At 39.2% G+C, this 10,995-nt stretch overlaps 1 protein-coding gene across 4 annotated transcripts in view; it reads left to right on the forward strand.

The window, feature by feature from the left end:
* Positions 1-2,150: 2,150 nt before the first annotated feature.
* The window catches only part of spata17 (spermatogenesis associated 17), a 62,510-nt gene continuing 53,665 nt past the window's right edge, over positions 2,151-10,995 (forward strand). For 3 of the 4 annotated variants that reach the window (XR_013297852.1, XM_077590668.1, XM_077590660.1), the window contains exons 1-5: positions 2,151-2,265; positions 2,616-2,705; positions 3,633-3,714; positions 5,586-5,636; positions 7,403-7,506. Coding sequence is in view for 3 of the 4 variants with exons in the window: in XM_077590668.1 (XP_077446794.1) it covers positions 2,198-2,265; positions 2,616-2,705; positions 3,633-3,714; positions 5,586-5,636; positions 7,403-7,506 (395 nt within the window). In the remaining variant the exon portion in view is untranslated. Of the gene's footprint in view, positions 2,266-2,615; positions 2,706-3,155; positions 3,272-3,632; positions 3,715-5,585; positions 5,637-7,402; positions 7,507-10,995 lie in introns of those variants that run through there. The other variant, XM_077590681.1, reaches the window with a different exon arrangement.

Genomic DNA, 10,995 nt, shown 5'->3' on the forward strand with positions numbered 1-10,995 from the left:
GACTGGAGGCATGTTAAATGACATGCCCCGTATGGCGCGATGGAGCACGTGGCAGACAGAGCAAAGGCGAGAGGGTATAAATGGGTAATGCTGCATAATGACTGACTCACTTTGAAAACAAAACATTTTCTTTCAGCCTAATCATGAATGTAGCGAAAGAAAGTACAGAAAAAGTTTTCCCAAATATATAAAATTTAATAAAAGTATGTTGGATTTTTATTATTACTATCACACTCATTTGAAGATCACTTAACCACTGTATAAGCTATATAAAACGTTATAAGTACTGTTTAGTTACATTTTCAATTAATAATGGGTACAATATTTGAGCATATGCTCAATGTAACTGATGTTTGTGTATCTTATTATTTGCTTTGGATTGAATTGAGCAGTCAGACCCGTTTCCATGTCTAAGTTAGCACAAAAGGCAGTTTTGGTTCTTTTTTTGTCACTTTTCATTTTTGCATGTTTTTCTGCACTGGCATGAGTTTGCTTGCAATATTGAGGTGAAAGAAAAAGTACAGACAGGCCATGAATAGAAGGCTTATCGGTATACTTTTCCTCTAACATCACCTGTGACACCTAATCAGCAGGATGGCAAGACAAATGGCTTGCTGCCATCATCACAGTCTTGTCAGAAAACGATACTTCGCATTCAGTGTCGGTGCCGTGTTGTCACAAACACATACCTTCAGTAATTATCCAGACGGCCACCTTCCCGCCGCCCACTCGATGGATGGGCTGAAGTGTAGCGGGTTTGCCCTGTAGTCATAACTCTAGGTAGGACAGATTATTTCAAGTCTTCACATCCACCGTGGCCCTTGGTCAGCAAATTAGCCTGAGACAAAAACAGAGAGAAGAGAGATGATATTTAAGATCACATCATCAGGTATGCCTATACTGTTCAGCACATAATTTATTTGATACCTACATTTTTTGTTGGAAGATGAGGTTTCCAAACTTTGGATCAGGACAGTGGTCGGCAGGTTCGCTCTCACCAAATCCAATACACTAAAATGCATTACCAGTAGAATTTAGATGGGATTCTTCTGTATATTTAAATCTCGCTATTAGACTTGCACTAGCGAAAAATCAGATGCAGATTTTTTTCTCAGGTAAAATCCTGTCTGTATCGAGTCCCATTTGCTTGACTACATTCTTGCCCGCTGTTATCTTTATCATAATGTTATGTCCTTTTTTATGTATACTTTATAGAAATGAATAATATATTTATGATAGGTTTCAACCCAGGAGATAAAATATTTTGTATTATGAGAAAAGCTTTACAGGAACTCTGATTTAAGGAATAATCCATAATACGTAGAGGAGACAAATACTGTATTTTTGCTTGCACACACAGAAGTGCCGCTGGGATTATTTTGACACGTGAATATAGCTGAAGAGCAAGAGAGACTGGTGAAATGAGCGAATAAGTGCGGGCAGAAATAAACTGATAACTGCATGATGAAGAGGGAAAGATGAAGATACTGTCAGCAAAGAGGCAAAATGGATGATAGAAGGGAATGGAAGAGTTGCGGACTGGCAGATCAATCAATACACACAATCTGCATCCACAGAAGAGGAATTTTAAACTATACTTCAGAAAATATGTTATCATTCCTGCATTACATATAGATTTATTTTAATGTGTTTAAGTATCCAGGAAATGCTTATTTTTATGTTTGAACACACTATCTTTTCTTGTGTACTTTTTAAAAAATACTGATTTCCTTTTGCACCAAAGAACATCACTTGATGTTTTTTTAAGTAACTTAATGATTATATCGAATAGATTTATCTAAATCAGGTTTTTACCGTTTCGTTTTTTACATACGTATATTATACTTAAAAAGATAACAACTAAATCTTTTGCAGATTTTGTCTAAAATTAGCTGTAGACATGCTACTTGCTGCTGTAGATATTGATATTGCAAAATTCAAACGTAACAAACATGATCAACATGCACGATACAAAAACAATGGACGATCGAAAAACATAATGCATTAAAAATTAGCCTACCGAGTATTAGGGACTGATGTTATCCCACTTTAGCGTAATAGGCTTAATATTGTACATTCAAAATAGGGGAAATTAGCGTCAGCGTAAACAAATGCAAAACATTAAAAACGGAAGTGACCTTAGCCGAGTGTTTGATTGACACCTGCGTTGCCATGACAACAAAACTCTCGAATTGTCATGGCGGAACTCCAGCAGATTCAATGCGTGCTTGAAGAGTTCCGAAAGCTAAAGTTCTACAAATCAAGGTATCGCTAACGTTGCACGCCTCTACCATTATTATTACGTTCCAGCAAGATAAGCTTAAAGCTCACCGCTAAAAATAACCTAATATAGGTTAGTCATTTGTGTGTTACTTACTTGTGTACGATTTACAGTAGCTACAACCTAAAGTTTAAGTCAACCGTGAGTCTATTATTTGTTGCAAATTAGATTTTTTTTTCCAACCCAATCTTAAAGCCATAGTTTATACTATTTGGTAAATATGGAATATATATATGGAAAAAAAAAATACTATATATATACACACATACACACACAAGAAGGGTAATGTGTTTTGTTTTTCCTTAAAAAAAGTTGTTGTTTTTCCTCCTTTCAGGTTAGATGAGGCTAAGAGGCAGCAGGAAAGCAGGGCTGCACTACAAATTCAGAAATGGTTTCGAGGCTGCAGGGTGCGCCTTTACATCAGGTAAGCTCGAGTTTCATGTTTTAATTTCTCATGTGACGCTGACAGATTATATACTTTTATTTCATGGAGCTGGCCCTGCCGTTTTAGCTTCTAAGTTTCCTCCTGGGTTTATTAAACATCTAAGCTGGGATGGCTATGTTGATTTACAGGGAATACCCTGCTTCTGGCTTACTCCCATAATTGTAGGACTAAATGCCGCTTGCCCCTCTCCATGCCTGTTCTGTACTGTGACCCCAGCATCATTCTGCAGGGTCAGCAGACAAACTTCCAGACAGTAGGTTAATTCAGATTACTTTAGTTAATTGATCAATACGTTAAGTGGATAATTAGCAACAATTTTAGCTGCCTAAGTGCAACTCTGGGGTTGTGCTATCCTACTATAAGCATTGATTTTCTGGGTGTATAAATGGCCTTTTGGAAATTGATGGCCTCATTGAAGGTGGAGATTTGCAATGGACTTGCATTTAGAGTATGTTTGAAGATGAATACCAATGTATGTCGCTGCATAAAGGGGGAGAGAGACTCATCGGGCAAGATAGAAAGGCCTGGAGGAGCAGCAATTTTCAGTGTGTGTGTGTGTGTTACATTTACAATCCTGTGACCTTTTAATTCAATTCTTCTACATCATAACGCTTGTGAGCCGAAAGCAAAAAAATCACTGTTTTCCTTGCTTATCAATGAAGTTCCATGAGTTTATATGTGATTTTTTTCCCTTTTAATCTGCACCCAATTTATATGAATCTCATGCAGGATTGCCATTCTTTCACCTTATTTTATTTCCATTCACAGCTCTTGCTGATGATCATGTACTTTAGGTTTTATTTTGCACACTAACAAAGAGATTCACAATTTAATTAAAATTTTCCGCCTCATTTCGGCCACACAAAATACCCATCTAATCCTCTTCCCAATATGACTTCATGACAGGCATCTGCACGAGCAAGCGGTCATTATACAGAAGATATGGCGGGGCTTCAGAGCAAGGGCACGTTGCAGACAAATGGTTATGGTAAGCCAGAACTAGGAACACCTATAGACGTATTGATTCAGTTATGATAGCATGCATTAGAATTCAATTGCTATATGCCTAGGTCACTGCATCTGACCTTAAGAAATCTAATTCTCTCATTACACATTGGGAAATTAGCACTTAGGAAATATGATGTAATATGTGATGGAATTTTATCTGCATCTCAATTCCTGGGATGCATTTAAAACAAGTGCGCTGAGGAATAGAGTGAGGCAAATGGATGTATTAGGCGTGTGCGTGAGCGCGTGTGCTGGCGTTTGTGTGCTTTAGTAAAACAAGGCTGCCTTTTCGGCATATTGCCTCCAACTGCTTCTTAATTGAACAGATTGTTGATACCGGATCCAATACCCAGTGCTCTCACATATAATTTTCCCCTGGATTGAGTTTTGTAAACGTATCACAACAAGCTATTTATCATGCCCATAAATTGACTGTTTGCTAAAGCATAACTGCCAGCCGCCATTTGGGACACGTTCAACAACCAAAAAAACTGAGGAGATGGCGGCAGGGGCACTGAAATAAACGATGAAGGATGTCTAACATCGTGCATATGGGTTTAAAAGAGGCTGTTTGGGAACAGATGAGCGCTCGTTTGAATCACTCACATTTTGCGCAGTTTTGAATTAGCCCACTGAGGCCCCATTCCTCTACTCAAGGGATCCCCATTAAAAGTTAAAAGAGGTCCAATTCAGGAACATTTCCTCAATCCAGTGTCCGGAGCATAATAAGGAATTCATCGCAATTCATTTCCACATATTTTGTCCTCCGACTGGTAGGTCAAAAGTAAATTAATAACGTTAAATATGTTCCATTGTCGATGTTCAGACTTGGCAGCAGGGTGGATGGCCCAGGGGTTTTGTTGGTTACTTTGGTCTCCTCCCAAATACCAAAACATGCTAAATAAGCTGATGGGGGCACTCCTAATTCTCCAAAGGTATAATTGTGTGTGAAAGCTTGTCTATATGTTTTTTGCAATTGGCTGACAATCAGTTAGGAGGTATCCTGGTTCCTAATTTGAGTAATATGTAAACAGTACAAATGAACCCCAATATCATCTGTCATTCCAGTGAGTAGGACTATTTTAGCAGAACCTACACTAAAACTCAAAGAAGTTGAATTCCAAATCACCTTCAAAATCATTTTGGGACCGCAAGTAAGGCTTAATAAAAAAAAAGTAAGTCTTAATCAGGACAGGAATGCATCTCCTGGGAACCTCCACTCTACTCTCTTACCTTTTCTAGCCAATATCATGAATAATGTTCCTTCAATAAAAGCCTCATCTTAAAACACAGCCAAATGTACTGCTCCCTTTCAAGTATACTCCATGAATTTCACTTTGTTATGGAAAAATAAAAGATATGTTGAGATATGAATCCACTTATGAAAGGCTCCAATTTGCTCCCAAAATGTGCCCCCAGAGGTGGACTCAGCACATTTACCGTGAGTGTGCCGCGGCATATTCTCTGGCCTTTTGTGAGTCTCTTCTGGCAGCGCTGTCATTGATTATGAAATCCAGAGGAGAGCGTTTGGCCGTCATATATCTCCATTAGGTCGCTGCTTCAGCGCCATAGATTTTTCTGGCCCTCGCGTGTGTTGGTGTATTAAAAGAGCACTGTCCTCCCCTTGATACAAAGTCCTCCTAATCACTCTCTCTCACTACCTCCATACCCCCCTTACTCTTTGTCTTTTTGCTTTCCTTCCATCTCTTCTCCTCTGGAGTGGCCCTATCTGTGCCGCCTGTGTGAAATGTATTATGTATAAAGAGCTCTTTATCTTTGACGCCTGCTGTGGACAGATCAGAGGCCCTGCAAGACAACATGTAACGCCATCTTTTCCTTTTGTGTTCACAGGCAGCATATTTTATCATGAAGATGGATTTCTACAATGCGATGGCAGTCAGGGTAAATATTGCCGCAGTGTTTGTTAACAAATATACTGTCATGATGGAGGGACACACTGAGTAGTGATCGGACAACCGATCCAGAGTGAATTGTGAGAATCGACTCATCTCCTTGATGCCAAGGCAAAATGACCATCTATTTTAAAAATGTCTTATTTTCAACTTCACTGATGAAATACGTCATACATGTTTCCCCCAAAAGTTTGGGAACCTTAGTATTTTTACAATTCAATATCTTTTGGCTAATAACTTCTTTCTGTGTCAACAATGAAGGGGTTTTATAGGCCAACAGAGAGGAAAAAAAAGACTTAGTGAAAAGTTTGTGTAGCTGACCAGCTAGATGAACAGTTGTCAGACAAGCTTGGAAATTAAATTTCACAATTTTATTGGAAAAACAACCCAAATTAACCACCCAATTATTTCAGTGAATGCCACATTAAGCTGATCATGAATCCAGAAGGAGACACTGCTTGTGAAGGTCACTAAAACGAAAGGTCAAGGGTTGCTGTCACCATGTGCAGCTGAGAAGAAGCTTCTTAAAGTGAAGTAAGACCGCCTTTATGGCCCATATAAAATATCACTGCTTCCTTTAGAGCACAATAGCAATTTTAATGGAAGGAAAGTAAACGCGAATGGAGCAGTTCATTGACTCTGCGGTTCATGTAAGAAGGACCTAATTTGAAACGCCACAAGGGCCAAATATGACTTTTCTTCCCAAAGTTAGTGTTTCACTTTTTGAAATTAATGAGGGTTTTGTCTGGATTTCCTCACATTGCCGTAAAACTAAAGTCAAAATGAACATTATAGGAGCACTCCTGCCATTACCCTTGACCAATAATGGCCAGTGCCACTCTTTTCATTTTTTCCTGTTGTTGTTTTGGCAGCAAAATGGCAAAGAAAGTAAAAGAACTCTCTTTGTGTTGCAAAACTTGGGTATGCGTTTGGCCTCTCACTTGCATTCTCTGCAAGAGTGCATGCGCATGCGAATAAGGCTAAAATCCAGTCCCAGTGACCCTTTACAAGAACGAATCAGTGAAGGGCAACGGTACTCACCAAGCCTTTATTGCCAAAGAAATATTTGGTGGCGCGTGAATGGAAGCGAAAAGACAGAGTGGGAGAAACAATCATCCTCAAATCCCCCTGTGACATTTCCTTTGAATCATTTTTGTCATTCCCCTCCAGTTTATGGTGCCACGCTAGCTAACGGAGCATTATGTATTAGCGCCGTAATAGAAACCAATGTTTACATGCTGCACCTCGGATTTGTATCAGATTCAACAGCATCGATTTCACTTGTCAACAAAGGTCAGCAAGAACTTGAGAGGCGGCAATTACTTTATTTAAAATTATCTATTGACTGGCAGATCAATGCTAATTCTCATTTTGCTCTTTGTTGTTTTTCTTCCCCATCCTCCATCCGTCGTCTCTCCTATTCTTTGGTCTGATAGTATGATGATTATTTTACTCGTTGTTGTTTTAATCTCCTAATTAGTCTGAAGGACATCCAGGCTTCTGCCTCCCAATGCTCCACTCACACATGTGGATGTGTGCGCGAGAGGCTAATCTGCAGTCCCTACAATCAATCTGCAGCGTCACAATAAAACATATGGAGCCGTGACAGCTGTCCATCCCACCTTGACTTGTCCCTCCATCATGACAGTGAGAGAATGCCTAATGATATGATGTGTGATTTAGGGCTGTTGTTCGGGCCATTAATACGGTCATCTATTTACGTAATGTTTTCTTCCATGCCTCCCTTCTCACTAGATCCAGCGAAGGTGGCGAGGATTCTATGTGCGGAAGTACATCCATAGCTTCTATTCACGGAAAAGCTATCTACAAAGGCTATGCAGAACAAACGAAATAGTGAGGTAAAGAGAAAATTAATTACAACTTTATTTTAGAATCTCAAACAATATCTGAAAACATTTACTTTTGCAACAATTTAACACTTTATTCAAAAAGTAATATACAAAGGAGTAGGGAGATACATCGAAAATGATGTGTACAATTGTATAAAAGTCATAGACTCACCAGAATAACATGACATAATAATGTAGTCATGTCGCTTTTTTTAGATGTCTCAAATTACTACACATTTCTAAACTGGTAAAACAACACATTTACATGAATCTGGTTTAAAATATTGAAAAAATACAGAATTTAATACATATTTCCTGCAACTGGCTGCCTGACATGGGGCAGATAGTTTATTAATGAAGTACAATTTCAGCCAATCAAGTGTCAGTATACCCATTATCACATGCACCAGAGATCAAAATATAAGTGACATCACCATTTTTGTTTTGTTTAAACATTATCAGAGGTCTAAGAATGTATAATTTGTACTCCTAGAGCAACCCTCACATGAACAACCTTCATAATGTATTTTTAAAATTTTAAACCTATGAGTATGAATTCCACACAGCAATATACAATCTTATTCTATTAATTTTGACAAAGCTTTTAAGACATGGTCATTTTAAAGCACTACATTAGTTTGTTCACACACTACACAGAAATAGCTAAAATGTTACACCATGCAATCTGTTTTAAAATTTTATAGCAGCATAAGTTTCATCAAGATTCACTCAAGATGTCTTTACATAATCTTACTGTTTACCTCGGACTAGTGTGTGAAGGACCAAACGAGCAATGTTGCTGCTAAATTCATCCTTGCAGACAAGGTATTACCTCAGAGAGAATGTAAGGGAATAAAAGTGACAGAGAGACAAAGAGCCAACGTGCTAAGAAGAGGGAAGGACAAAAATCCTATAAAGTGCTTGAGGCTAAACGAAAAGAGAAGTGAACGATGTGAAGAAATTAAAAATTAGCCTCTCATGTGAACCCCAGCTGCTGCATTAATATAACATCCTGCGCTTCAGGGCTTACTGCTAAAGCTACACCATCTTTTACTTTTGACAAAAAAAACATCACACTTAGTTAATAAGTCATATTTTAACTTTGTTAATATATTTTATCACAAAATATCTTTAGGCTTCTGCTAAAATTAAATGTAAATTTGTTAACGTACGCTTTGGATCACTGACTTCCCAGCAGCATTTTTACCTTTAGTGAAGGGAGGTAGGAGCAGGCTCTTTAAACTCCTTAAGCAAGGGTAGCTATTTTACAACAATAACAAAGACAACGTGTTGGAGATATGCACAACCTCATTGTGATACATTTTTGGGACTTTATTATTGCAATCTGGGGGAAAAAACTAATTTTATTAACATTAATTTAATACATCATTTTTTTAATGCTGTTGACAAACAAATGTTTAGCATTTCATTAAAATGAGGGATTGTTAACATACTAAGATTATTGTAAATAATCGAACTTGTTTAATAATAATCAACCTTAGCATCCCTCCTATGCTTCTACAAAGCCCCTCATCCGGTGAGGTTATTAAGGTCATTTTGTCTCCACTTAATCACATGTTTATTCAGTGCCACCGAGGTCACGATCAATTAATGCCGCTCAGGTGTTTATTTGAAACATCCGTTCTCTGTGATGCTGCTGATCTCTTCACTGCCTGATCGGTCGTCACGTAAAGGTCTGCTTTTTAATCCACAGGCATCCTCCTTTTTTTTCTGTAGGACTGTATTCATGTCCAGCATGCTGAATGAATAATTCAAAGTTAGACTAATGGTCCCCATTTAGCACTGGCCGATCAGCTGTGCATAGTAATCTATGATTTTACTGCCCATTAATGCTGACTCGTATTACATTGCGCCTAGATTGGTATGTTATTAACAATATACTCAGGAAGCCAAGTGGTTATCCCATCGGCCTCACACTTCTAGGGTCGAGTGTCAGATCCCGGTCTTGGTCCTGTGTGGATTTTTCATGTTCTCCCTGGGCTTGCGTGGGGTTTCCCCGGGTACTACGGTTTTCTCCCACATCGCAAAAACATGCAGGATAGGCTGGTTGAACACTCTGAATCGCCCCTAGGTATGAGTGTGAGCGTGAATGGTTGTCTTTCTCCTGGTACCCTGCGATTGGTTGGCCACCAATTCAGGGTGTTCCCCATCTGGCGCCCGTAGTTAGCTGGGATAGGCCCCAGCTGCCCCACACCCCCCGCGACCCTTGTCAGGATAAGCGGTTCAGAAAATGAATGAATGCATAAGCTTTGAACTAAGCTTTTTTGGTCTAATAGTACAATACGCTCTCCGAACTAAACCTCTTTATCCAGTAGCCAGCATCTCTCCTTTTCTTCTTTCCACTTCCACTTTGTTTATATCTATCTCTCTTACCCCCACCACCACTGCCATCAGTTCACTGAGCACCTCATGTCCATTCTCATTCATCCCTCTTTTCTTTCTGCATAGCCTAATGAAGTCAAGACCCCAGTGCAGTCCCCGCTCTGCCACAGTTTTCCTTGGCACCCCAACAATTTATCACTTTGTCAGCAAGACACTTAAAGTTCCCGGGCTTTAATAAGGGCACGCGGTGGGACAATGGGGGCAATTAGGAAAGCAGAGCAAGGCTGTTTTGCATATTTACTAAATGTGCTGCAGTCATCGCCGCCGCCGCCACCAACACGGCCTGTTGGCTGCATGAATTATTCCTCTATCTGCCATAAAAAGCTGGGTAATTATTAGTTCCATCTTCTGATTAATAATCTCCTACGAAGCTGCAAGAACACAGAAACAATTGAAACTTATTTTACTTCAACTTAAGGAAATGTGTAGGCAGTGTGGCCGTGGTTGTTTATTCTGTTCTTCTGTGGCGTCTTACATCTTCCAGTTCCTTTTTCTCCTGTCTCTCTTTTCTCCAGCCTTCTTCATCATTCCCTTCCTCATGTCCCTCTCAAGGACATTGATGAAAGGCGAGCTACAATACTGGAGTGGGACCTGCACTGCCAACACTCCCTGCTTCTATGCGTCACTCTTTCTTTTGCCGCTTCTTTCTGATCCAGTTTGAGTGGAGACAAGTTCACTCCCTCGGTTTGATTGGATTTGTATATTGAGCGTGTGTGTGTGTGCGTATGTGTGTGTGTGGTGTAACATAATCTAGCTCCCGCGCTCTCCTTGACTCTTAAGAAAATTACTTTTGAGAAGGAAACAATGGAGGGAGATGAGAACCATTTTAGAATGATTTAACTTTTTCAGAAGAAAAATCAGTAATTGGTTATAAAATATAACTGCGTGTGGCACCTGTATTTCACAGAAGGAACTGTTCTATTTGTGAGTTATATAGAGTAGAAAAGTCAGTGTAAATAGCTTAAACTGCTCATTGAATCAATTGGCTGACACTCCTTTTGTCTCCTCCTTGCCTGCTATTGAATCATTTAATTGAAGCAATTAAAGCATCCAATCAGGTCACACCTCCATTATTTATTTAAAACTTGGCCAATT

Source organism: Stigmatopora argus, chromosome 2 (genome assembly GCF_051989625.1).
Source record: "Stigmatopora argus isolate UIUO_Sarg chromosome 2, RoL_Sarg_1.0, whole genome shotgun sequence".
NCBI classification, from domain to species: Eukaryota; Metazoa; Chordata; class Actinopteri; order Syngnathiformes; family Syngnathidae; genus Stigmatopora; species Stigmatopora argus.